The 27,034-nt window shown below is 38.7% G+C and overlaps 1 protein-coding gene across 1 annotated transcript; it reads right to left on the reverse strand.

Annotated features, from left to right (window-relative positions):
- Positions 1 to 1,384: 1,384 nt before the first annotated feature.
- LOC103601338 (vesicle-trafficking protein SEC22a) lies at positions 1,385 to 25,300 on the reverse strand (the record flags this gene model as incomplete). The annotated part of the gene is made up of 4 exons (XM_008585737.1): positions 25,238 to 25,300; positions 17,206 to 17,406; positions 2,815 to 2,978; positions 1,385 to 1,579 (listed from the first exon to the last, which is right to left on the reverse strand). Coding segments are annotated over exons 2-4 (541 nt in total), but the record flags the coding sequence as incomplete, so codon positions are not given.
- Positions 25,301 to 27,034: the final 1,734 nt, after the last annotated feature.

The following is a 27,034-nucleotide window of genomic DNA, read 5'->3' on the forward strand; positions in this document are numbered from 1 at the left end:
TAGGGTACTTGATGTGGCATTATCATCATACCTTCCTTTACTTCTTTAATCATGGTTTCCTTTAGTTTCTGAACACAATCATAATGGCTACTTTGACATCTTTGTTAAATCTAAAATCTGACCTCTCTCAGAGATAGTTTCTGTTGTCTGCTTTTTTCCCCACAGTGTATGGGTCATACTTTCCTGTTTCTTTGCAGGTTTCACAATTTTTTGCTGGAAACTGAACATTTTAGATAACACTGCAATAACTCTTGAGTACTGGTATATTCCTCCCTCTTCCCTCTCCCCACCCCAGGAATATTATTGTTATTTGTTTACTTGTTTAGTGACTGGCAGGATTATTTTAGTGAAATCTGTTTCCCCTTCCTACCACATTTGCATTAAACCAAATGTATTGTGTTCAGTCTACATTTAAAGAATACTAAGAACTTAACTAGCCTTTAAAAAAAGAAAAAAAAAAGAATACTAACAAACTAAAGCACATGTAAAGGAAGGTTCTAGGATGAAAAGGGCTTCAAAATGCCATAGACAAAAAAGGCTAAGGGAACTGAGGATATTGTATATGAAGTAGATTATATTAAAAGGACGGAAAGAATGAAGAGTTGGTGACTTGACTCCTATTCTGGTTCAGCTGTAAAATGGGAGGGAGAGGTCTCGGAACTTAGATCTCAGAACTTAGACAAAGTGGTAGGCAGTACAGGAAAGCAGACTTTAGCTCAATATATAAGAAAGAATTTTTAAACGAGTAGTCCAACAATGCTATATGCTACCTTATAAACTAATGAGGTTTCCATTTATAAGCAGAGGAACTTAGACAAAGTGGTAGGCAGTACAGGAAAGCAGACTTTAGCTCAATATATAAGAAAGAATTTTTAAATGAGTAGTCCAACAATGCTATATGCTACCTTATAAACTAATGAGGTTTCCATTTATAAGCAGAAGTTTTCATCCTGTCACAACTGTTGATGATGCTATCCCTTCTTTGGAAGGGGAATTTTTAGACTAAGGTCTTTAAATACTCTGTGATAGTCGAGAAACCTGGCTTGAATGCAGCCATTTTGACATAATGCAAAGTACTTTACATGCCTATAAATATATTACAGAGAAACTATTTTTCATTTCTAGAAAAATGTTTACAAAGAAATCTCCTTAAATGTTTCCTAGCAAAGAGATCACGTGAGACTGCTGTTTGAAAGTATTTTTCTAATTAGTCACATATCTGGTAGCTTTCTTTATAAACCACTGGGAGAAAGAATTGCTTTGAACTTCTATACTCTCTTTTGTACTTGGTTTAAAATATTAGAATAAAGTAATTCATTTTCAAGAGTCCTTCAGTACTTACAAAAGATTTCTTTAAATGAAATAATTGAGATCCAGAACTCACCAGAAGAAATCTTACCAGCACCTTTATAGTCAACAGAAAATGCAGATGTGACTCCATTGGCTGACCCCAGTTCACACATGGAAATTTGATAAGGGGGCCTCAGCTTGATTTCCGTCTGCATGTCAGACAGATTTATCTTTGTTGAAAGAGACCTGGGATTATTATATCGCTGCTTGGTCCTCTGAATGAAGTTATCTATGTAAAATAAAAAATAAATTTCCTTGCAATCATTTGTTAATTAAATCATTTGAGAGTGTGATGTTTATGAACTATAAATTTTACAGATAAACAGTTTGTTACTCAAAACTGTTCATTTTGTTATGGAATATTATTTGTGTTTAATGGTTAATATATCATGGAGTCATCAGTTTTATACTCTAGAAATTTACACTCTAGAAATTATACTCAGTAACTGTAAATAAACTAAGGGTTTAACACTACCTTAGTGTGAGTATTCTATCCACTTCAAGGAATTGCAAGAAACAAAAAACAACTGTAACCTTAAACCAAAGTCTTAATTTTTATAGGCATTATTTGCTCATGAAATATTAAATCTGTCAGACTTACCAGTTGTAATTACGTAAGAACATACACTGTAAGTTACATGTTTTCATAAATCAGTTTTCTTATTTATTGCTTACACTATTAGAATGAACATTCTAAAGAACAAATTTAATGAAACCAATAAAAGCCATTTTCTAAATACCTTCCAAGTGGAATTTTATTTTTACTATTGGCAACTTGGTTTTACTTTTTTTTCCTTCTTCATCAGGGGTTGAGCAAACTACTGCCCACATGCCAAATCTAGCCTGCTGTTTTGTTTACGTTTTTTCGTTTTTATAAGCACCTGGCCAATAACAGGGATCAAACCCTAGACCTTGGTGTTATCAGCACTACGCTCTAAGCAACTGAGCTAACTGGCCAGCCCCATGGCCTGCTGTTTTTGTAAATAAGGTTTTATTAGAACATAACTACACTCATTAATTTATGTATTAGTCATGGCTGCTTTCAAGCTACAATGGCAGAGCTGAGTATTTGTAACAGAGACTTATGGTTCTTAAAGCCTAAAATATGTACTATCTGTTCCTTTCATCAAATGTTTGCCAATCCCTGCTCTACATTAAGCAGACTATAAAAGATTATCACATAAACGCAAAACTCTGAATCTCTGGCTTATAAATTTCTCATTGAGAAATTGTCCTCTAAATTCTTTGGCCATTTATCACAATCCCCTTCACAGCTCAAACACAATGTTTTCTAATAAGCATCTAAATTAAGTAAGAAGTTGCCATGATTTATAGATCATTTGCCAAATTATTCTAACAAAAGCAAGGTAGCAGAAGTTTCCCTTCCACCCCCCAGTATTAGATAAAAAATTGCTTATGACAAGATGAAGACAAGAAAAGGAAAAAAAAAAATCAGGCCCTTACCAAATTCAATGAAACAGTATGGTCTGACAGCAGTATTTGTCTTCATCACATTATAAGTAGTAATGAACTCCTTCTGAAGCTCATCCAGGAAAGAGAAGGCGAGAACATTTGGGTAACTTTCAGTGCACAACATCATGTAGCTCACTCCCAAAGAGCTAATAAAACTACAGTGTAAAAAACATTGGTTTTAAAATCTCAAATTGAATCAAGGTAATTTGTTGCTTCACAAGACTGGTTCTATACACCATAAATTGCTGCTACAGTGGCAATGAAGATATTAACATTTATTATATATTCCAGCAAAAAATTTAAAGGAACCAAAATATAATACTATTTTAAGTTGTGGTTTAAAAACAGTAGACAAAAATATGGAATATAATACAGAGGACATAGACTATGGTTCTAGTACTTCAGTTACTTATCACTTGGAGTAGAAAGCAGGGAAAAGAATATACAAATATATAAGCATTACACATAGCTTAAAGTCTAACCCTTCATGCACTTTTGAGTCAAAAACCCTTTGGAGATTTTTTTTTTTGGCAGCTGGCCAGTACCGGGATCAAACCCTGACCTTGGTGTTATGAGCATCACACTCTAACCAAATGAGCTAACTGGCCAGAGATTCTGACAAAAGTTACTGACACTCCCCACAAAGATGACCAAATAACACAGAACTCTGCACACAATTTCAGGTCACTGACCTCTTGAAATCATCATTGACCCCAGAATCAAATCCTCTACTTCACATGGTAATGAACTATGAGCCATTAGGGGGAAAAAAGAGGAATTTGTAAGTTTATGACTACAAAAAAATAAAATAATAGAGGGAGCAAGGAAGATTCTTGTGTACAGCAGAATGCTGAGTGCTGACTGGTAAATGTGAAGGTAGGCAAGCATTGGAAAAGTCAGCATTTTGCAACCAACATAATAAAGATCAGATCAGACAAGGACAATCATGGATGCTAAATCTAGGGGAAAATTTTGAAGAGAAGTGTATTTGCATGCTTTTAAAATTCTTCCCATGGATTGCTTATTAGTTGTAAGAGGGAAATATTATACAGTAGAAACTGGACAATACCTTGACAACATACTGTAACATCATTAATGAGGGGCAGATGGATATCATGTGCCTCCCGATGTGATACTCTGAGAAACATCACATCACCTATTGCCCTGGATTGAATTGTGTCCCCCAAAGTCCATGTATTGAAGCTAATCCCCACTGTAATGTTGAGGGTGGGAAATTTTATTATAGTAATTGAAAGGTGGGGCTTTGAAGAGGTGATTAGGTTGTGAGGACCATGCCCTAGTAAATGAATTAATTACAGTGGTCATGGGTGTGGTTCCGAGGGCTTAAAAAGGAGGAGTGAGAAGTTAGTTTCTCTCTGCTCCACCATTCTTACCGTGTGACACCTGCATTGTTTTAGAGTCACCTCACCTCCCTGGACTTTGGATTTCCCAGCCTCTGAAACAATAAGCAATAAATATTCTATTTCTTTACAAATTACCCAGTTCCAGGCATTTTGTTATAAGCAACAGAAACATACTAATACAGAAAATTGTGACCAGGGAAGTGGGGTGTTGCTTATAGCAAATACTTGAAAATGTGGAAGCGGCTTTAGAAGTGGGTGTTGAGGAGAGGCTGGAAGAAGTTAGAGGGGCAGGCTAGTAAAAACGTAGCTGCTGGTGGGAGTTTAAAACACAAGAAAATCAAAGAATGTTTGGAAAATCTTAGAGACTGGTTAAATGGTGGTGAGCACAATGCTTATAGAAATATGGACCACAAAGGCCATTCTAAGGAGATCTCAGATAGAAATGAGAAGGAGCATATGGGAAACTAGGGCAAAGATCACCCTTGCTATGAAATTGCGAGGAACTTGGCTGCATTCTGTTCATGCCCAAAGGTTTTATAGAATGTGGAACTTCAAGGTCCTGACCCAGAGTATTCGGCAGAAAAAATTTCTAAGCAGCAAAGCATTCAGGAAGCCACATGGCTACCTGCAACAGCCAATGCTGAGTCATGGCAGAAAATGCATAACATAAAGCCAGAATTTATAGTTCAAAAGAAAACAGATGGCAAAAAATTGGAAAACTTTCAGACTGGCCATGAAGGCAAGAGTGTAGACCAGCAACCATTTGCTAAGGACATTAGTAAAGAAGAAAGATATCAACAAGAAAAGGGAAAAAAGACCTTGAAGGCATTTCAGAGATCTTCAAGGCTGCCTCTTCCATTACAGGCCCAGAAGCCAAGGGAGACAGAATGGTCTCAGGAAATAGGCCTGAGGCACCCTCCACGGGCTCACTGCCCAGGGCCACCTCGGGAAGCTGCTTCCAGTACCAGCATCCTAGCTGCTCCAGCTGTAGCTAAATTGGCCCTAGGTGTGGCTGGACCAAGATATAAGCTGGAAGCCTTGGTGGTATTTCAAAGGAAGCATGAAAAAGCCTGGGGACCCAAGAAGAGATCTGTCGTGGGGCGAAGTCACTGCAGACAGCCTTCACTAGAGCCATGCCAGGCAGGAACATGGGGTCAGAGTTGCAGCAGAAAAATACCACCAGCACCATGTCTAGTGGAGCTGTGAGAGTGGGACTGCCATGGAGACCTCAGACTTGTGGAGCTACCAGTGTGCAACACCAGCCTGCAAGGGTTAAAGCATGAACGGAGACCAGGAAAGCCATAGGAACAGAGCTAACCGAGGACTTGGGACCCAACCCCTGCACCAGTATGCAGAGAATGCCCAACATGGAGTCAAGGTACATGATTCACAAGCTTTGAAAATTAATGTCTGCCCAGCTGGGTTTTGGACTTGCTTAGGATCTGTTACCTCTTTCTTCTGGCCTATTTCTCCCTTTTTGAATTGGGATATGTACCCTATGTTTGTCCTACCATTGTATCTTGGAAGTAGATAACTTGTTTTGATTTCACAGATAGGACCCTGACACTTTGGACTTTTGAGTTAAAACAAGTTAAGATTTTGGGGATGGAATGAATGCATTTACCTGTGAGAAGAACATGAACTTTGGGGGCAAGGGGCAGAATGCCATAGATTGAGTGTCCTCCAAAGTCAATGTATTGAAGCTTAATCCCCACTGTAACTGCTGAGAGTGGGAAATCTTACTACAGTAATTGAAAGGTGGGTCTTAAAGTGATTAGATTGTGAGGACCATGCCCTAGTAAGTGGATTGATAACGGTGGCAATGGGTGTGGTTCTGAGGCTTTAAAAGGAGAAGGAGTGAGGAGTTAGTTTCTCTCAGCTCCACCATCTGCAATGTGATACCTAGCTTTACCACCAAAGAAGACACTCACCAGATGTGTTCCTGGGACTTTGGACTTCCCAGCCTCCAAAACTGTAAGCAATAAAATTCATTTTCTTTCAAATTACCTAGTGCCAGGTATTTCTGTTATAAGCACCAGAAACGAACTAACACAGAAAATGCAATAATACTCTAGCTGAGAATGCACAACCTGAATCTGATGTTAATCACCAGAATGATCAGTATTCTATTTTTTTAAAAAGGAGAGGTGTATTTTCAAAAGAAGATTTTGTAAAAAGAAAGAAATACAGGTTGTGGAAATGTTTCCAATCAAAGGAGGCTAAAGAGATATGACAACTAAATGCAATACCTAACCCTAGTCTTGATCCTATGCCAGAGGGGGGTAAAATGCTTTAAAGGACAGTCCTTGGTCAATTGACAAAAATGGAAAACAGGCAATAGATTAAAGTGTGGTACTAATGTTATATTTAGTAAAGCTGATAACTATACTGTAGTTAAGTAAGAGAATATTCCTATTCTTAGAAAATACACTCTGACATAATTAGGAAGAAAGAGACATGGTATTTGTAAATTTCTCTCAAATGGTTCAGAAAAACATAACTCAGATAAATAGGTAAGAAGGTAGATAAAATGATAAAAGAAATAGGTAAAATGTTAACAAAAGGTGAGTCTGGGAATAGGTATTACTTGTACTTTTCTTATTCATACAACTTTTCTATAAGTTTGAAATTATTTCTAAATAACATTGAATTAAAAACAAAAAAAACTTCTACTTTAAGTACTGAAACATTTAAATTAATCATCTTCTATGGAAAAAAAACTTTCTAGAATATAGTACATACCCCCTATAATAAAAAAGCAAAGCATGGGACACAAATTAACCCTTTTAAACGAATCACCTAAACATCCTTTTATAGTATGTCAACACAGTAGCCTAGATCAGGGCAGTAAATAGAACATACAGGCTGTAACTCCCCACTCTTATGCCAGACACTGCTAATCACAGCAATCTTTACTATCAACCCCTGACCCATACTGGAGTCCCCCCTACACACACTTTTTTTCCTTCTAATAATGCAGGGCAGAATTTGTTATTTTAAATTCAGTTTTTTTGTTTGTTTGTTTGTTTGTTTGTTTCCTTTTTGTCTTTTTTTGTGACCGGCAACGGATCGCAACCCTCAGTGTTGCGCCTGTACTGGACCGGGACCGGCAATGGGATCGCAACCCTCGGTGTTGCACCAGCACCTCGCTCAGCTAGTGAGCGGCCAGTCTGTATGTGGGATCCGAACCCTCGGCGGGAGCGCCGCCGCACTCTCAAGCGGCGCACTGTAGCAGTGCGCCACCGGGCCGGCCCTAAATTCAGTTTTTAAGATAAATATGTTCATGATTCAAATTTTAAAAGGATGAAATATGAAAAAGTATACTGTACTTAAAATGCCTTATCCCCATCCCAGCCCACAGATATCCAGTTCCCCTTTCGTCAGGCCATCCATGTTTTATTAGTTTCCTTTGTACCCTTCCAATGAGTTTATGCAGATGCAAGTGAATATGTGTGTGTATGCACACATACACACATACACCGGGTACATCAAAAAGTTCGTGGAAAAATCCATATATTTTTCCCTGAACTTTCTGAAGTACCCCGGTGTATGTGTGCACACACATATAATACTTATGTGAATCCTTTTGAAAAGACCATCTGAAGCAGCCAAATGATGTGGGGTTGACACCTATTATCATCTATTATTAACGGGATGGGATATACCAGTACTCAAACTGTGTTTATCTTATGCTACTGGAATTCCTTTCTGAAGTTCGATGTAATACACAGTCATTTGGTACAATGTTTTTTCAAAGTGTAAGTTGTAATCCATCAACAGGTCATAAAATTAGTTTAGTGAATTATAGCATTTTCTAAAATACTGAAATAGAATGTAACAGAAAATATTGGAATGTATATAGTTTCATAAAACTTTTGTTTTAATTTCCTATACGTATAAATGTAGTGTTCACAAAATAAATTTTCTCTTCTTAAAGATCACAGTCAAAAAAGTTAAGCTACAGCATAGCACATTTCTTTACAAATTAATATCTAAATGAAGGTCAAAATATGTTTTTCCAAATGATTTTCTCTTTCCAAAAAATAAAAAGAAAATTCACTACAATTATCAAAATTCTCTGACATGTCATTAGCATGCAAATATACACCCTGTAAGGTGAACACAATTGGTGGTTGGCTTCCACACCCTTAGAACTCCCAACTGGCTAGCTAGGAGTTATTCCAATAATACAACTGAAGTTTTTGGACCCTATTTTTTGCATTTTGTCAGGGTTTTATTATATTTCTGTATTAATAACAGAGTGAACTAAAGACACCTACATGATGGTTTATCCCGAATAGTTTATATTGCTTGTGCTAAAATTAACTAGAGAACTGTATGTGAAATAAAAGAAGCCCTGAAGATTTCATGTTAGCATTTTCAGGGAGTCTTTATTCCAAAGTCTTTATTTTACTATTATTGCATGCTACTATCTGAAAGGCCATAAGGTGTTCTATGATATTATAATACATAATACAACATTATGGCTTTTCATAGTGAATTTAGCCTTATAATGCTTTCTTTGAAATGCAAAGCCAGTTTTCCAAAAGTATACACAGCTCAGCAAAACTACACTTGTAATCAAAACAATTTTGCTTTTTCAACTATCACTGGGACCAACTGAAAGACTCCCACCATTTTTCTGAGGACATGGCCAACTTTCAATTACCCTGCAATGGTAAAGAGCCAAATCATGAATAAATTTTTCCATGAATAAAATACCCATTTTTTAGCCACTAATATTAACTGCTTTAAATAAGAAAACACTTATTAATATGCTATATGCCAGGTGATGGAAACTTATAACAATAAGCTAAAGAAGAATCTGAGAAGATATTAAGGAACCAAAAGTGATTACACCAACAGAGCCCTAGATAAAACAGAGCAAGCAAAATTTGCCTTTGGCGGCCTTCATCTCCTTTTCTCCAGAGTTAATCTATCTTCTGATTCACCTTTTCCCACTATCTTAACACTCCCATACCCCAGAGAATGAAGACCTTGACTTTTTTAGATAATTGATCATAGATAATCCCTAATTTACCTCTTGGTTGTATTCCCAAAGTTTACTGCAACTAGATCTCACTTTTCCACAGAAACATATATTCTAACAGTAACTAGGTTCCTAGGCCAGTTCACAAGAGCCTGTTCAATATATATGGTGCTGAAAAGTTGTACATTTTGCCATTATAAACAGTAGGAAAGTAATGTGATATTAGTAATGAGACAAAACAGGAAATAGGATACACACGTTATCTCCTTCCCCACGTGGTTTGGTAGCTATTGGTGGTTTTGCCATTATAAACAGTAGGAAAGTAATGTGATATTAGTAATGAGATAAAACAGGAAATAGGATACACACGTTATCTCCTTCCCCACGTGGTTTGGTAGCTATTGGTGGGCTGTATTCCCATTACAACCTCTCCCACCTAACACCTAGTCTCCAATGAGACAATGCTGTCCCCTCAATTTTAGGTTTCAAGTATACTCTGTTCCTCACTATTTCTCAACCAAAAAAAGAGGGACAGGTATTTCACTTCTCCTACCAAGTTAGTTTCTCTCTCCATAAAAAGCAAAAAAATTAGGAGAATTAGGAACACACTCTGTCAAGAAAGGGATTAAGGGTAAGGGCTGGCAACTCTCTATTTTACCAGAGAATAATGTGAATCCTGAAGCCAAAAGACTGTGGTTCAGATATACATTTACTAGCTTTGTGAGTCTTAAGGAGTTTCTTTACATCCCTAAGTCTCATTTACCTCATCTGTAAAGTAGGGGTGATAGTACTATAATGGTTATCTGCCCAGCATCCCTTTTCTCTTTCCCTTTGGGGAATTACCTGCAGCCCCACCACCTATTCCATACAGCTTTGGCCAACTAAGAGTACCTTATCCCCTCTGACCACAATGATTAGTCCAGAAATGGGCGGTGACAGAAGCAAAGTCAATTAAAGTCCTATTCTTGAAACATGGAGGGAGAGGAGTTGCTCAGCTGGACTGACGTACGCTTGGAGCTGACTGTACGGTGTTTTCCAGTCTGTGGAGAATACCTATCTGCAAAAGGCAAGAGACTGTAGAAATGAGAAAACAATTCCTGAGAACATCTGAGAAGCCAGCCCCACCCCATCCTTCACAACAACCTTCTTTACTTAAGTTAGTGTGAGTTATATATCTACGCCAGGCAATGGGAAAGAGCTCTATTTCTTAGCTATTCACAGAGCTGTTATAAAGTTCAATAACAATATAAATAAAGTGCCTGACAATTGCAGTTATTCAATAACTGGGTTACTGTTGAAGTTGTTACTCCTGTAATCAGAAAATATCACCAAAGAGTGAAAGGAAAGCACTGTTAGAGACTAACACCAAAAGCAGGTAGTCCTAAAGTAGCATTCTTGGCTGGAGGTAGCAGTTTGGGGACAAACACAGAGAAAGTACACCCTTGAGAACCTAGGAGGCTCATAGCCCTTATCAGACTTTACATGAAATCGCAGTGAAAGAACTAAGAAAATATTACTACTTGCACTAAAATTTACAATAGGGTATGATTGACCTCCCACAGGGTATTTGTATTTTCATAAGATAGGCTTCTCAGTGTTTAAAGAGACCTCAAAATGTACAGCTATGATTTTTTTTTCTTTGGTAGCTGGCCAGTACAGGGATCCAAACCCTTGACTTTTGTGTTATAATACAATTATGATTTTTAAGCCCCAAAAACCAATTGCAAAGTTTTAAGATCTCATATACATACCTTAATTTTCATATAATTTATAATTATTGCTTTAGTCACTGTTTTTCTTAAGTATAACATAAGTTGATTTATTAAACATTTATTACAGTTTAAGAAAAGTATCCTTCAACTTATGAAACAGATGAATTCCTTAAAATTTTATATAGAGAGAATTATAATATCACTGTGGAATGTGAAAGAAATCACAAAACTGGATACCCCCACACTCTACCCCACCCTGCCCAGTCAACAAGTTCAATCAACAAGGTTTCTCCAGAGTTGAAACCTTTTGGAGAAAATGAAGACTTAGCTCCATAGCACTCTGAACACTGCCATACCCCTAAAACAACCATCACTCATTTAGCAGCTACTAGGACATGTGCAAGGCATTGTGCTAGCCCAAGCCATGTTCTGTGGAATGTGCTCCGTTAGCTAAATTGAAATATCTGGCCACTACAATCAGATGAAATTCATCATTTTCCCAATACACAGAGGGAGAATATGAAAGAAATTTTCTCAATTTTAAATGCTACTCTCCTAATTTTTTTTCTCAAAAAAAAAGTCTTTCCCTTGCTTATCTTATGTACCACGTGATTCAGCACATCATTCTACACTTAGTTACTTTGGTACCTCAATTTCCATACAAATTTGAAAACCACACCACTAAGAGATGAGGTATCAAAAATAGTATAAGCCAGGGAAGATCAATTTCCTCAGTGAGTTATAACCTAGTTACAGAGAGAGGATAGAGAAATAAAAAATGAAATTAAAAATAAGAAATTTTAACAAATGATGAAAAAGGCAGTCAAACACTTTCTACAGGTGATCTGTGAAGAGTGAGATCATCAGAGAGATGAAATGGTAATGAGGAAGAAGGTGATTCAAAAGAAGGAGGCCGTAAGCTGGGATTTGAAGGAAAGAAGCACTTAACGTGGCTAGGAGAGGAGAGGGGCAGGCTGATGGCAGTTTCAGGCCATGCTACTGCAGATCTGTGAGTTTTATCTGGTAAACACATGGTGGTTAGAAAAAGAGTCATCACATGAGAATATGAAAAGTCAGATAACACACAAATTCCCAATTTTATGTATTTCAGTCTAAATTCATTGTTATATATTGTAAAAACCTCAATAAACTAGAAACCAACTAAAGAGACCCCTTATTCATGAAAGAAAATATGTAAAATCCAGGTTCTTGCCAGAAACTTGTTCAACTGCCTTTTTCATCATTTATTAAAATTTCTTATTTTTAATTTCATTTTTTATTTCTCTGTCTTCTCTCTATAACTGGGTTGTAACTCACTGAGGAAATTGATCTTCCCTGGCTTATACTATTTTTGATTCCTTACCTCCTAAAAATTCTGCTTTCTGATCCTTTTTGAAAGCTTGCCTACAAAAATAACATGCATAGAGGTTTTTCTATGCACTGTTCTGAAAGTCATGTAATCTATTTATTCCTCTAGACATATCCGAATTGCATTCTTGGATCAGCCCAGATTAGTCCTCTGCTGATTTATCCTACTCCTAAATTCTCTCATAAAATTGCTTTTTGCATCATGCCATTTGCTTACACTAAGGAGTATAAGAAAAATCATAAAAAGCTCATTATTATGGCTGCTGCAAGAATGCTATCCAAATCCTGTCCCTCTTTATGTACATCAGGTCTCAGCAACATGAAAAACAATGTTTTTATCCAATGGACACTGATCCCTGTAACTGACCCTATCAATTATCCCCTTTTGCTTTGGCCACAAGGAAGTTCAGAGCAATATTTGCAGCCCTTTTCTAACTAATGAATGGACTATGTAATTTACAACTCCAGAAGGAAATGTTATCTCAATTTATTATTCTTCTATTTCTATTTTTCTTTCATCTGATTCCCTTATTTGTCCTCTAGAACTTTTTTTTTTTTTTGTAAACTGCCTCAAACCCTCTGTGGGGAATAAGATGGGGTATGAATAAATACAAAATCCAGAATTCACAATTAACCAGATTGGGGGGGATATTAAAATTTTACTACATTTTTACTTTACTGTTAAGAAAATAAGGCAAAGGAACAAAAAACGTTTGCAAAAAAGTTGTTTTTTTTTAAGTCCAGGATACCTACAGAATTAATATACTTTCAAGCCAATCTCCTACAACTTTGACATCTGTCTATACCACTATACAATAACAGCTGAAACTCAAAAGACCCAATGCTCTAAAAAAGCCTATTAAATATTAAAATACTTTCAAGTCTTTTCTCCAAAACATAGAAGTAGGCTAAGACATCATTTTAGATATTCTTTAATCACCATCATCACCACAATATTTTCTAGTTAAACCCTTGGAAAACCCACTTCCACTACCCAGGTAATCCAAGTAGCTGTGGACATTCTCTTAAGATTGTATTCTGGACTTCTGGTCAAGATGGCGGAATAGATGGTCCCCAGCGTCACTTTCTCCCACAAATCAACCAATTTACAACTATAAATACGCAACAACAGCCAAGGTGAGGTCACTAGAGCTCAGGGGAAGAGGAGGGGAGACCTACGGAGTGCATGAAGCCAGGAGAAGCCATGATGAGAGAAAGAAAAAACTGCTTGGACTGTTTTGAGCCCCAGCCACATTCAGGTTAGAGCTGGTGAGCACACAGAGCAGGAGCTGGCAAAAAGCCACAGCTGTGCCCTTCGGGTGAAGTTGCTTGGAGGTGGCAGGGGAAAAGAGGGCCTTGGTGGCTCACAGACCAGCAATACCACTAATAGGGTTCCTGTGGAGCCACAACAACTGAAAAAAAGGAGCTACTCAGAGGCCAATGAGTCATCGCAAGGGACCAGAGCACAGCCTGACCCATGGGAAGTGTTTGGAGCATGGGTGGTGGGGGAGACAGGCCCATTGAGGGAACACTGGGGCATAGCAAAGACAGCTGATCTTCCCCTCAATCAGAGTAGGACCACTCAGAGGAGACTACTGAGGAATATAGAATTGCATGGGGTGTGGTTTGATGAAAAGACTCAGGCCCAGACCAGAGTTTCTACACAACCCAGGTGCACCAGATTTCACTAGAACTGGAAGTACCTATGAAGTCAATCATTAAAACCTGAGCTGCACAAAAAGCCTTCCCTAGGGAATTAGCAGCAAAGCAGCAATTTAGCTCAACCACACAGCTCAAGTACTGGTCCTCACAGGAAGTCCCCTCATTTTAGAAGTAAGCAAAGGACAGCAAATTAGTTCCAGTGTAGAGTTTGAGTGGTGGGAACAGCAAATAATCCAATACATAACTGAAAGAAAAAACAAAGTACCCACAACCAGAGACAAAGTTTGATATTAACTAGTAAAGGTCTCATTTCACCAAAGAATATCTATAACACCTAGAAGAACTGGAAATCCCCTGGGCTACCAAACCAGAAAGGGGGAAGGGCCAGGGGCCTCAGCAATGCCACACGACAAGTGCAACCACCCCGCATGACAAGTGCAACCACCCCAGCGACAATCACTGAGCTGCTGCAGGAAGCACCCCAGGCTCTCCTGAGCTGGGGTAGTGGGGGGCCTTGGTCACAACCCCCCAACACGAGCAACCAGCCCAGCAACAATCACCAAACCATAGCAAGAAGAGCCCCAGGTTCCCGAGCTGGAGAGGTGGGAGGCGAGGGCTTTTGTCACACCCCTCTGACATCTACACCCAGCCCAGCAATGACCAAGCCACCACTGGAAGCCACTCAGTCTCCCCTGTGGGAATGTGGGGGGTGCCATAGGCCTCGATCCAGCCCCTCCTCCTTCCATCACATTTCCTTCCCCTTGCCCCTCTTCCCTACCCTCCCTATTGCTCTGCAACAACATCATAGAATATTAAAAAAATATATTAATAAAATTTTTAAAAATTGTTTTTTAATGATTGAATTCTGGGCCTCTCTCTAAACTCAGTAGGCGTTTCTACACTCATAATTTCAACCACTTTTTTCTATGTGAATGTTCCAAAATCTCCATGTTATAACCTCAATTAAAATGTTCAAAATGGGGGGCCGGCCCGGTGGCACACTGCTACAGTGCGCCGCTTGGGAGTGCGGCGGCACTCCCGCCGAGGGTTCGGATCCCACATATAGACCGGTTCCCACTCACTGGCTGAGCGAGGTGCGGGCGCAACACCGAGGGTTGCGATCCTGTTGCCGGTCCCAGTCTGGTACGGGCACGACACTGAGGGTTGCAATCCGTTGCCGGACATGAAAAAAGACAAAAAAGGAAAAAAAAAAATGTTCAAAATGGAGCTTCATTATCTTTTGCTTCTTCCTCATCCCCCATAAGCAATCCCTTCCAAAGACCTCATTTCTGACGACAGCCTCATTCTGTCCAATTCCAAGGCTTCAGTCATTTTTGCCCCTTCCTTAATCTCTGGTATTCCATCCTAACAGGCTTGATCCCTTCTTCCTTTGAAATATGTTTCTGTTTGGTATTTTCTTTTTCACTGGCACTTTTCCTACTTCAGACTCTAAGGATAAGTTGAGCATTCTGCATTGTCTCTCTCCATTCAGACTTTTGGTTTCACCTTATGTTCCACTGTCTCAAAATTGTTTTTTATCAATTAACTTCCCTCAAACCTGCAGCAGCAGCTTCCTGTAACCTACTACATCAAAACTGACATCCCTCAATCTGAACTTTCCGGGCAATCTAGGATCTGTCACCACACTTTCACATGTCTCATACCTATTCCTGAATCACCATCTACTACACCTGGCTAAGCAGGTTAATGCACCTACCCTGCTAAGTCACATTCTTTGCTTATTATGTCACTCCTCCCTACACCTGGAATGCCCTCCCTGCCTTAGCCAAACCTTATTAACTCTTTAGGACATGGCTCATGTTTCATCTCAATAATGAAGCCCTATGTTTATTATATCCCATATGGACCTTGCTCTTATCTGATTTTCTTCTGTATACATAATCAGTACCAAACTTCCCAGAAATTACTTGTTCTCTAATTGTTTTATATGTATGCTTTCCAAGGTGGTCTCATCCACTCCCATGGTTTTAATTACAAGCTGTAAGCTGACTCCCAAATGTAAATCTCCATACTTGTCCTCTTCACTAAACTTCAGACTCATTTATACAGCTGCCTGGCTGACAAGTGCCCCCTGGATGTCTATGGGCATCTCAGATTTAACATGTCCAAACAGAACTCTTTTGATTTTTACCGATGAAACACACTTATCCTCTCCAGTTTTGCTCATTTCAGCCCCATTATCTATCCAGTTCCTCAGGCCAAAAATCTATAGGTGATTCTTGATTCCTCTTTCTCCTCATATCCCACTTCAATCCACTAGGAAAATTTGTTGTGTTCATCACAAAATATAGCCCAAATCAAACCACTTCTCTTCATTATCACCTTAGTTCAAGTCACAATCATCACCTCTATCTGAACTTCTCTAAAAGTCTCCTAATTGATCCCTCTGCTTTCACTCTTTCTCCCTTCTGGCCCATTCTTCACAGAGTAGCCAGAATGATCTACTCAAAGCCAAAATTAGATCATATACTTCTACAGCTTAAAAATCCTCAATGGCTTCCTCTTGCATTAGATTCAATAGACTAACAGACTCCAAACTCGTCATGACCTAAAAGGCTCCTTATAACTTGTCCCATTCCTACCTTTCTGAGCTCACCTTCTGTCACTCTGTTAACTGTCCATAATGCTTCAGCATCACTGGTTTTCTTTCCATCTCTTGATATGTATCAAGATATATTCTCATTAATATTCTCCACTGGCTATTACCTCTGCCCTGCTCTTCATGCACAGCATTCTTCATATAACTGCCTCCTCTCTCATCTTTTAGGTCTCTGCTCAAATGTTACCCTTTCAGAGAGTCCCTTGACCACTACAGATAAAATCATTATCTATCCCATGGCCCAGTTTTACTTTCTTTATATATAATATATTGATAAGTGCTAACCCCTCCCACTAGAATGTAAGCTTCTTCAGTTCTTTGAGGGCAAGTACTGAATAAATTTTTTAAAATTTCCCATTGTAGTTTGCCTACTACAATCTGGGCATGTAAGAATGCCAATAAATACACCTAGTGATCAATTTATAAGAAGGAATATCTGTGATCTAAGAAACTACAAAATTTCTAAAGCCAGATATAAATTCAGAAAACTGAAGAAGTTTGATGACATGATGCTACAATTTAGTATAAGTTCAGAATAACATGATTCTTGACTTGAACAAGTTTTCCTAAACTAATAAGACACTAATTTCTATTGCAACCACCTATACTTCATTAAAATGACAACGTATAAGCAAGTGATTCTAATGAAGCAAACTAAAGTCTTACTTAATGTTATGATGTCCAGTTTTCAGTGTACATCTATCAGGAAGTTGAGCAAGTTTCCTCGAGAGCATTTTAAAATACTTTCTGCACTCCTGCATTCCTGTGCTTTGTTCATAATCAGTAGAAGCAGAAAGTGGCAGTCCATCTCTGACACGAATTACTGAGGCAGACAGAATCATAGACATTTCAACCAACAGAAAAGACCTAAAACAAAATGAACAATTTGGGTTAGATAAAAATGAAAGGCAAACCTAATAAGCACATTCAACTTACTAGTAATTAAAGAATACTAATTAAAATGACGACATACTATGCTTCACTTAAATAAGCTTTTAAAGAAATAATACTTGCTTCTGTCTGGCATTCTCATAAATAGAGGTGGAAGTAAAAACTGGTATAAACACCATTCTAAAGACAATTTGGGAATTTCAACAAGAATTTTAAAACATTTATACACTCTGACCTCAGTAAGTTTAAATATATAACCATATCCTGAGGAAATAATCAGAGATCCAGACAAAATTTTAAACAGAAAGACATCCTTCCAGTCAAATAAGTGAAAACAACCTAAATTCCTACAATAGGGTGGTAGTTAAGTAAATGATAGTACTGTATACTCATATGATAGAATATAATGCAGAATCTAAAAGTTATGTTTGTGAAGAAAAGTTCAATAATGTGTTAAGATGCATATATTGTTAAGCAGAAAAAAGCAAGATAATGGCTGACCAGTTAGCTCAGTTGGTTAGAGCATGGTGCAGTTAACACTACCAATGTCTGTAGTTCAATCCCTGTTTTAGCCAGCAAAAAAAAAAAAAATGTACAAAAATTGCAAATGTTGTTTTCCACAAAGAAAAAGAGAAGGAAAAAGAAAGGAAGAAATGGAGAAATAGGTATAGGAAAAATGTCAAAATCAGAATAATGCTCACGTCTAGGAAATAGTATTATGAATGACTGTAATTTTATAATTTTCTAAATGTTCACAATATTCCACGATGGGCATATATTGCTTTTTTAGTAAGAAAATCAATTATAATAAATTCTAAAGCTAAAGTAATACTGGTTTTAATGCTGTTCTCAATCTTTTTACCAGAAAGTAAATTATAATGGCCTCTTTACTGGATTCTGGTCATGCTTTACAAAAACAGATAAAAGGACTTTTCTGGCCTTGGTCTGAAAGACATCAGGTAAACGGTCTAACTTTGATAAAATACACAGTATTTCTCAAACTTTAGCTTATATAAAAAGTCGGAAGTTTGTTTAGAAATGCAGATTTCAGGGCCCACCCCCCAAAAATTCTGATCTACAGACTATGGGGTAGAGCTTGAAAATCTTCAATTTTAACAAATTCCCAAGGTGATTACTATGCTTATTATCTAAGGACCATATTTTGAAAAACACTGAATTAAAAACCATGTCCACTGTCTGAGATTAAGTGATAAATCTTCTCTGTCAAGCATTCAGAATGCAATACCACTAAATGCTTCTTCACTAGCTGTAAGGGCAACTGGTAAAAATTCAAAAATTTGATTAAAATGTCATAAGCTTTTTTCAGAGATATTGTATCTCAGAGACTAAATTAATCCTTACCTGCCCACTTCAGCTAGGTCAACATTATCCCATTCCAAAAATGAAAAACTGAGTAAGTAATATATCAAAAAATGCCACAGAAAACCATTGCTCAGAGTTTGGAAATAGGAGTTGATAGTTTTCACTGCTGTGTGAAACCAAAATCTGACTGCTCATTCATGGTGGCAACTGTTCTGACAATAAAAATGAGCCCAACTAAGAAAGCTAATGCATTAAATTTTCTATATCCCCCTTTCCTCTTTTCATGAGGAAATTGGAGGAATCTCCAAGTATTAACATATCATTACCCTTTAATATTATTCTCCTCCATTTATTTAAAAGGAAAAAAGCAGCAAATTAAATTAGCCCCTTTACTATAGTGGAATCTTCAAACTAAAGTCCCAGTGTGACATATCCAAATCAGCATTTTTTTTTTTTTCCTATTTATCCAGTTTCTCTTCTCTCCTACTAGCAGTAGGAAGAGAAAGCTGGGGTCTCTGAAGGGTGATAACTGTACTATAAATTCCTCTCTAAATTTATTACATTTTATTTAATTATTAAATCACAATTGTAACATTTAGCCTAAGTGTAAGAAAGTAGGAGAACGTCTTAATTCATACCCTTACGCGTTTATTATTTACACATAAAACTGTTATCTTTCCAGAAGTACTCTGCAGCACAATGAACGTTCTGGGAATTAACGTGAGGTTGTGACTTATAGTTTCAAACATCCATATTCTTAGTATTTAAAAATACAGTAGTCCCCCCGTTATCCTCAGGGGATACGTTCCAAGACTCCAGTGGATGCCTAAAACCTCAAATAGTGCCAAACCCTACACAGTTGTCCCTTGGTATCTGCGGGGGACTGGTTCCAGGATCTCCTGTGGATACCAAAATCCAGGGCTGCTCAAATCCCTGATATAAAACGGCACAGTACTTGCATATAACCTATGCACATATTCCCATTACTTCAAATCATCCCTAGGTTCCTTATAACTCCTAATACAATGTAAATGCCATGTAAATAGTTGTTATACTGCATTGTTTAGAGAAAAACGAGAAGAAAAAAACCCTATACATGTTCAGTAGACACAATTTTTTTTCCTGAATATTTTTAATCTGCAGTTGGTTGAATCTAAGGATACAGAACCCATAAATACAGAGGGCTGACTATGTTTTTTCCTACATATACATACCTACAATAAAGTTTACATTATAAATCAGGCACAGTAAGAGATTAACAACAATAGCTCATAATAAAATGGAAAAATTGTAACAGTAAACTGTAATAAAAGTTATGTGAGTGTGGTCTCTCTCAAAATATTTTGCTGTACTATACTCATCTATTTTCACATCATGGTTGACTGTGGGTAACTGACACTTCAGGTGAAACTGTGGATAAGAGGAGACTACTGTAGATAGCATTCTTTTGTGCCTGACCTTTCTAGGATCCTGATAGAAATATTAGGACTAGTCTTTATTAATAGGTTGCCAACTTTCACATAGTCTTCAAAGTTACTCTTTTCTTTTTGATGACTTGGAAGACAGAATGATATGATTCACACTTCCTATAATATGTGCTTAGAAATGATATGATTCATATTTCCTATAACATGTACTTAGAAATGAATACCATTTGTAAGCTCCATTCTTTTAACAAACATTTACTGAGTATCTACTGTATGCCAGGGGTTACTCCAGACATTAGGAATACATAGTTCCTACTATAAAGAAACAACAGCCCCCAATCAGAGAAATTTAAATGAAAAGCACGAACACAACACAGGCTATATTGTCTACCATTTTACTAATTTAAAAACTAAAGTTAGACAAACTTGCGTTTCAGATATTCCTAATACACACTTTATGCCTGTAACAAAAAGCAGAACATAGCAGTTATATTCCCTGTCAAAATTCTTAAAAGGCTGTCAGAGGATAGTTTCTATTTACCAGTAGATAAGATTTTTCTGAGAAAAAGTTAAATCTCTTCCTCCCCCAGTAATTAATTGCACCTAGCATCCAAACCACTTGGATTTAGGAAGCAAAAGAAACTGGGATAAATGTCCAATGAACAATGCAGGCTTAACTAATCTGTAGACAGACTCCAATCACCTTAGGATAAGGAGTCTTTCCTCTATCAACTCAATAAACATACCCACCTTTTTTTTTTCTTCTTACCTTGGATTCTTAATGTAGTTTATTTTTTAAAAAGGAAAGAACTCTAATCTTATATGCACTGTGCTAATAGAAAAAGGAATCTGCCCATATCAAGGTCAAGCTAGGGTTAGAGCACCCGTAAAGTCTAGGCAGATGATATGGATTGAATTGTGTCCCCTAAGTTTTCTCTATTAGAAGTTTAATCCCCACTGACAACATTAAGAGGGTGGGAAATCCTATTATGGTAATGGAAAGGTGGAGCCTTAAAAAGGTGATTAGATTGTGAGGACTCAATTGTGTCCCCTAAGTTTTCTCTATTAGAAGTTTAATCCCCACTGACAACATTAAGAGGGTAGGAAATCCTATTATGGTAATGGAAAGGTGGAGCCTTAAAAAGGTGATTAGATTGTGAGGACTGTGTCCTCCTGAATGGATTAATCCATTGATAGGTTGTCATGGGCATGGTTCTGACAGCACATGAGTTCATGCTCTCTCTCTCTCTCTGCCTCTGCCATTTCGCCATATGACACCCTGCATTGCTGTAGAGTAACCACCAAGAAGACGGTTCCCTGGACTTTGGATTTCCCAGCCTCCGAAACTGTAAGCAATAAATATTGTTTCTTTATAAATTATCCAGTTTGAGGTATTTCTGTTACAAGCAACAGAAACAAACTAACAGCAGGATTGTGGTTGGGAAAACCAAGGAACAACTAGTCAAACTGTGGAAGGCAAGAGTCTACAACTTGCATGAGAAGATTTAGGAACAGTTAGTTTTCATCTTAACAAGGCCATGGATAAATTTTTAAGCCATTGGTCCACTTTTCCTCACCTTTAACAGAAAGAAAATATTATACCTGTCTTCAGACAGCTGCAGAAAACACATAGGGAATCTGAGTAGTGGCCTGCATTTCCTTTCCCCAACAGCAACTGTTGGAGGAAAAAGCCCAAATTAGAATCTAGATAGATCTGGGTAAACTTTTATCTAAAGGCTGAGCAAAATAGACTACTATAGCAGTGGTTAGCAACCTCTTAAGACACAAAATAACAAGACACTGACCCCTCTTGTTCAGAACCTTGTGGAGTAATGACTTTGGGCCCAAGGTATCAGGAAGGCATCTCTCAAAAAGTAATAAACAAAACCCAACATATAAGTAGAATTTATACCTATTTTCTAGCCAAATGCTTTCATAAATGCCTCTTTTAAGAGAAAAACATTTCATAGTGGAATCAATCACTCATATTTTCTTTAGTCCATCATTTTCCAAACTTCATCATCCAAGTACCACTTTCAGAATTCTTACCTTATCTGCACCCCACCTGTACAATCTTTTACCTAATATCGATCTTTCAATTGACTTATGCCTTAGTCTGTTTCTGTTGCTTATAACAAAATACCCGGAACTGGGTACTTTATAAAGAAAACGAAATTTATTGCTTACAGTTTCTGAGGCAGAGGAGTCCAAAGTCCAGAGAACATATCTGGTGAGAACCTTGGTGGTGGCGATAGTGATGGCAGAGTATCACATTGCAAAAATGGTGGAACAGAAGGAGACTAACCTCTTCATTCACTCTCCCTTTAAAGCCCTCTGAACCACGCCCCGGACCACCAATATTAATCCATTCACTATGGCATGGTCCTACAATCTAATCACCTCTTCAAGGCCCCACCCACCTTTCAATTACCATAATAGGATTTCCCACCCTCAACAGTTATAGTGGGAATTAAGTTTTGGGGGGACATTCAACCCAAGGCAACTATGTTTTAGCTATAATATTTGTGAAATCAGTTTTGAAGTGTCAGGTAGTTCTCCTAATTTAAATTAAAAGAAATGACAAATATATTTTTTGTTTTATTCAAGTATGTGTGTGTGAAAACCTTTTGGAGAATTATTTTTTAAATGTTCATCTGCTTATTAAATTATCTTGCATATGTGATGGTACCAAAGTTTGGGAAACACTACCTCGGTACGTATTATTTTATTAAAAGTGATAGCTGAGATCTGTGGGAATTGTGGTGGGGGAATTAGTTTGGGGAGAAAGATACACTAATTGTAATGCACAGGGTGCACCGAATGAAAAGAGAGAAGAATTTTACATAGCCATAGGTTAGCAGGAAGGCACTTGGAAAACAGAGCATGAAGAGGGGAGGGGAAAAGGGTACCAAGGACAACCAGAATTTATACTAGCAGTCTTTGATACTCCTATTATGTGTGCTTGCACTGCACAATATGTATAAGACTTCAGGTATAATCAACAGATTATACCCACATCTAGGAACAGTGCCCCAAACACATGCTTGCATGCGTCAATCCCCAACATTTGCATAATAACACATAGTTTACAGTTAGGTAGGTATAACCTCCATTTTATAGATGAGGAAACTGAGGCTCACTTTCTCAATGTCACACTGCTAGAATATGGCAGAGCTGGTATTTAAACCTAAGTTTCTTGTACCTCTACATCACTGTGCTATATCAGTCTCCCAAAACCAACGAGGTGCATAGAAGCCAGTGATACAAAAACTAAGTACTTATTTTTAAATAATAAAAAATAACAGCTTACATTTTCTTTAAGAGGCAGTGCAGTATGGTAGTTAAGAGGATAGACTCTGGAGCCAAACTACCTGGGTTCAAATACTGGCTCCATCGAGTACCAGCGTTGGGGAAGTTTTGCTATTCTATACCTCAATTTCATCACCTATAAATTGAGGTTACTAATAGTATCTATCTCATAGGGTTGTTTTAAAGATACTATTAGTATCTACCTCATAGGATCACGTAAAGCACCTAAAACATTGCCTTGTAGTATACCAAAAGTACTAGATTGTGTTTGATATTATTATTATTGATTACCCTCTAGGGACTGGGCACTTTACACACATTACCTCATTTAAGCCTCCCATTAACCTGTGAGGTAGGTATTGTTAGTTCCTTTTTACCTCTGAGGAAATTCAAGCCCAGAAAATTTAAGTAATTTGTTCAATCCCTAAACTAGTACATGACAAAGTAGGGATTTAAATTCAGACCTAACTCTAACGACTCTGTGATATACCATCTCTCAAAATATCCAAACTTCTTACTCAAATACATGAAGAGGAAAGTCACAGGCACCCCTTTGATAGGACCTGGGCTTCTTTGATACACCAACATAAAATATACTTAGACTTTAACCACACACACAGCACTAAATGGATGTGAAGGTTCTCAACCATCTGGGATATGCTCAGATGTCCCATTAATTTAGGGCATAGTCACATGTGTCAGATTCAAATACTAAACCTTAATATGCCAGGAACTGTTAGTACCATTTAAGGAACTGCCTAATTCCTCACAATCTTAGCACGTGAGCAAATACCAGTAACATGGAATGTGATTCGGAGTTTTAAAAAGTGGCTGCTTCATCTGTTGACACTTTAGCCCAGGGCTGAGCTTTGCCTTAGCTGGATAGGTATAGGAGGGTCTGGTTCTCACGCTCTCCACCTGCCCCAGGTGGAGGACACAGGAAACTAAGCAGCAGGAGAAATATCTAAAGCTGTTTTCACAGGCAGAGAGATTCAGAGGGTCTGGTTCTCACGCTCTCCACCTGCCCCAGGTGGATGACACAGGAAACTAAGCAGCAGGAGAAATATCTAAAGCTGTTTTCACAGGCAGAGAGATTCAAGCCAGCTCGAGCTCGGCCTTCTCTTTCAGAGACCTCCTCCACTTGAGCCAATTGTTCAGGGCTCCTTTCAAAGTGCCACATCGTCCCCAAAGTGCCAAGGGCCTCAAGACGTTTCTGTGCGCCAACGTGGTCAAATCTTTGGTGTCAATGATCATTTGATCCCCACAAAACGCAACGTAAGTCACTGATTCAAATCCCACCTTGTCTAAAAGAAATAGGAAACGCCACCTCAGGCTCTCTGGGGCCACCTAAACAGCCTAAGTGGATCCATGTTTCTGACATCTGGGCCCGGGAATCCCCTCCCACACACCCACAGCCGCTAGCAGCCCAGGGCGACTCCCCCTTGGACACTCCCATCCCGGCTGCCCCATAGTAGGAGCAAGTCAGCCGAGGGTCAACTGCTGCCCGCGCGGCCGCACAGACCCCTCAAGTCGAAGGGGACGCGGTCCCCACATGCTCGCCACTCCAGAGCTCGGCGGCCCCAACGACACCCGGCTCCCACCCCCACGGCACCGTCTTGGTTCTCGCCCGGGGCTAGGTCTGTAGATTCGAGGGCCGAGGCCGTGGCGGGAGAGCAAAAGGAGCACCCGGCCAGGGGTTCCAGCGGCCCGAGAAGGCAGGAAAGAGGACCCAGAGGTGCCAGCTGTACCTGTCCGGCAGGGACCCGCCGCTCCGAGTGACGCGCCCCGCAGTGCATTGTGGGGCCCGGGAGTGGCCTTTCGTTGGGGCTGCCCCGCGCCCAACGTGGCTCGCGCCCGCGAAATCAAGCTCCGCCCCCGTTCTGGGCTCGCTCAGGCCAATCGGGTTCTGTGGGAAGCACACACTGACCCGCCCCCTCCCGGGGCCCGCCTTAGTCCCACCCCCTCCAGAAGAGATTGGCAGCTTCTCTTGCACTTGGGCCAGGAGACTGCATGGTCCTCGGGGGACAGAATTATACCGTCCTTCAGAAATAAACCTAATCTCCCCCTCCTGCCTCCCAGTATCTGGGGGCATTTTTCTCTCATATGCAGCCGGCCCTACAGCAAACACTTATCCAAGGGGCTGAGGAAAACCCCATTTGGGTGAGCGAGGAAAGGACCTGCCCCCATCTACTACCACACACAGGAAGGAAATTAACCATGGCAGAGAGATGACAGATGCTTGCCCTGCGGCCGCTTCCAGCCTTCGCATGGTTATGCATTATTTAACAGGCATTTACTGAATGTCTACCATGAGACAAGTACCGTTGGGCATTACACTACAGAAGTCAGCATAAAACTCGATGGAATTTAAGGTGTAATAGGAGCAAGAGACATTAAAGCATAAATCGTTACATAATTATAAATTGTGATTAGTACTATGAAGGGAAATTAGTGGGTGCAATGATGGATTAATTTTGAACTGTCAGGGAAGAGCCCTCTGAATAAATGCCTTTTAAGCTCCAGGCATATTGAAGAGCCTTAAAAATGTTCTTGGCCAAAGGAACGTATGTGTAAGGTTGTTGGGGCATGTAAGAACTTGGCGTGTTCTAGAAACTGAAAAGAAGTCAGTGTGGCTGGTGTAGTGAGCAAGGAGAAGCTGGGGCTGAGATGGGGCAGGGGCCAGACCATGCTGGCTCTTATTGGTCACATTACAGATTTCAGACTGTCTTTTGGAAAGTATCCTAAAATCAGTGGGCAGCTAACAAAGACTGTTAAGTTGGATCTGATTTACATATTTAAAAGCTCATTTGGGGTGTTTGTGAGGAATAGATTGGAAGAGGGCAAGAAGGGATGCTGGAAGGTCAGTTTGGGGGCAGTTACATTAGCCAAGGCCAGAAATGATGGTGACATGAACTAGAGTAATGGCAATAGAGACAGAAAGAGGTGGATAATTTCAAAGTATGTATGAATCAGAGGTGGAATCAAGGAACTTAATAATGGATTGGTTTGTCAGGAAGGGTCAAGAAAAGAGGAGTATTAAGGATGACTCAAGTAACTAGATGGATTAAGAAGCCATTTACTGATTGAGAGAACATAGAAGGAGGATCAAATAGTTTGGGATACATTAGATTTGAGAAGCTTATAAGTGCAGATGTCGAGCACATTTGGATATGTAAGTCCAGAGTTCAGAAGAAAATCTGACCTAATTATATAAATTTGGTGGTTGTTGGAGTGAGTTAATCTAGCAATTCCACTCCTAGATATATACTCAACAGAAATGTATTCATATGTTCACAGGATGAATAAATTTGAGAATATTCACATGCAGAATATTATACAGGAAAGCAAATAAACAATCTACAACTACACACAATGCATGGATGAATCTCACAATTGCAAAATTGAGTAAAATAAGTTAAACACAAAAGTGCACACTTGTAGTATTCCACTTATATAATGTTCAAAAACAAAAATAATACATAATGATAAAAATCAGGATATTGGTTACTGTTGGGTAGTATTAATATTTGGAAAGGAGCACGGGG

This window comes from Galeopterus variegatus, unplaced genomic scaffold (assembly GCF_000696425.1).
Source record: "Galeopterus variegatus unplaced genomic scaffold, G_variegatus-3.0.2 Scaffold3689, whole genome shotgun sequence".
NCBI lineage: Eukaryota > Metazoa > Chordata > Mammalia > Dermoptera > Cynocephalidae > Galeopterus > Galeopterus variegatus.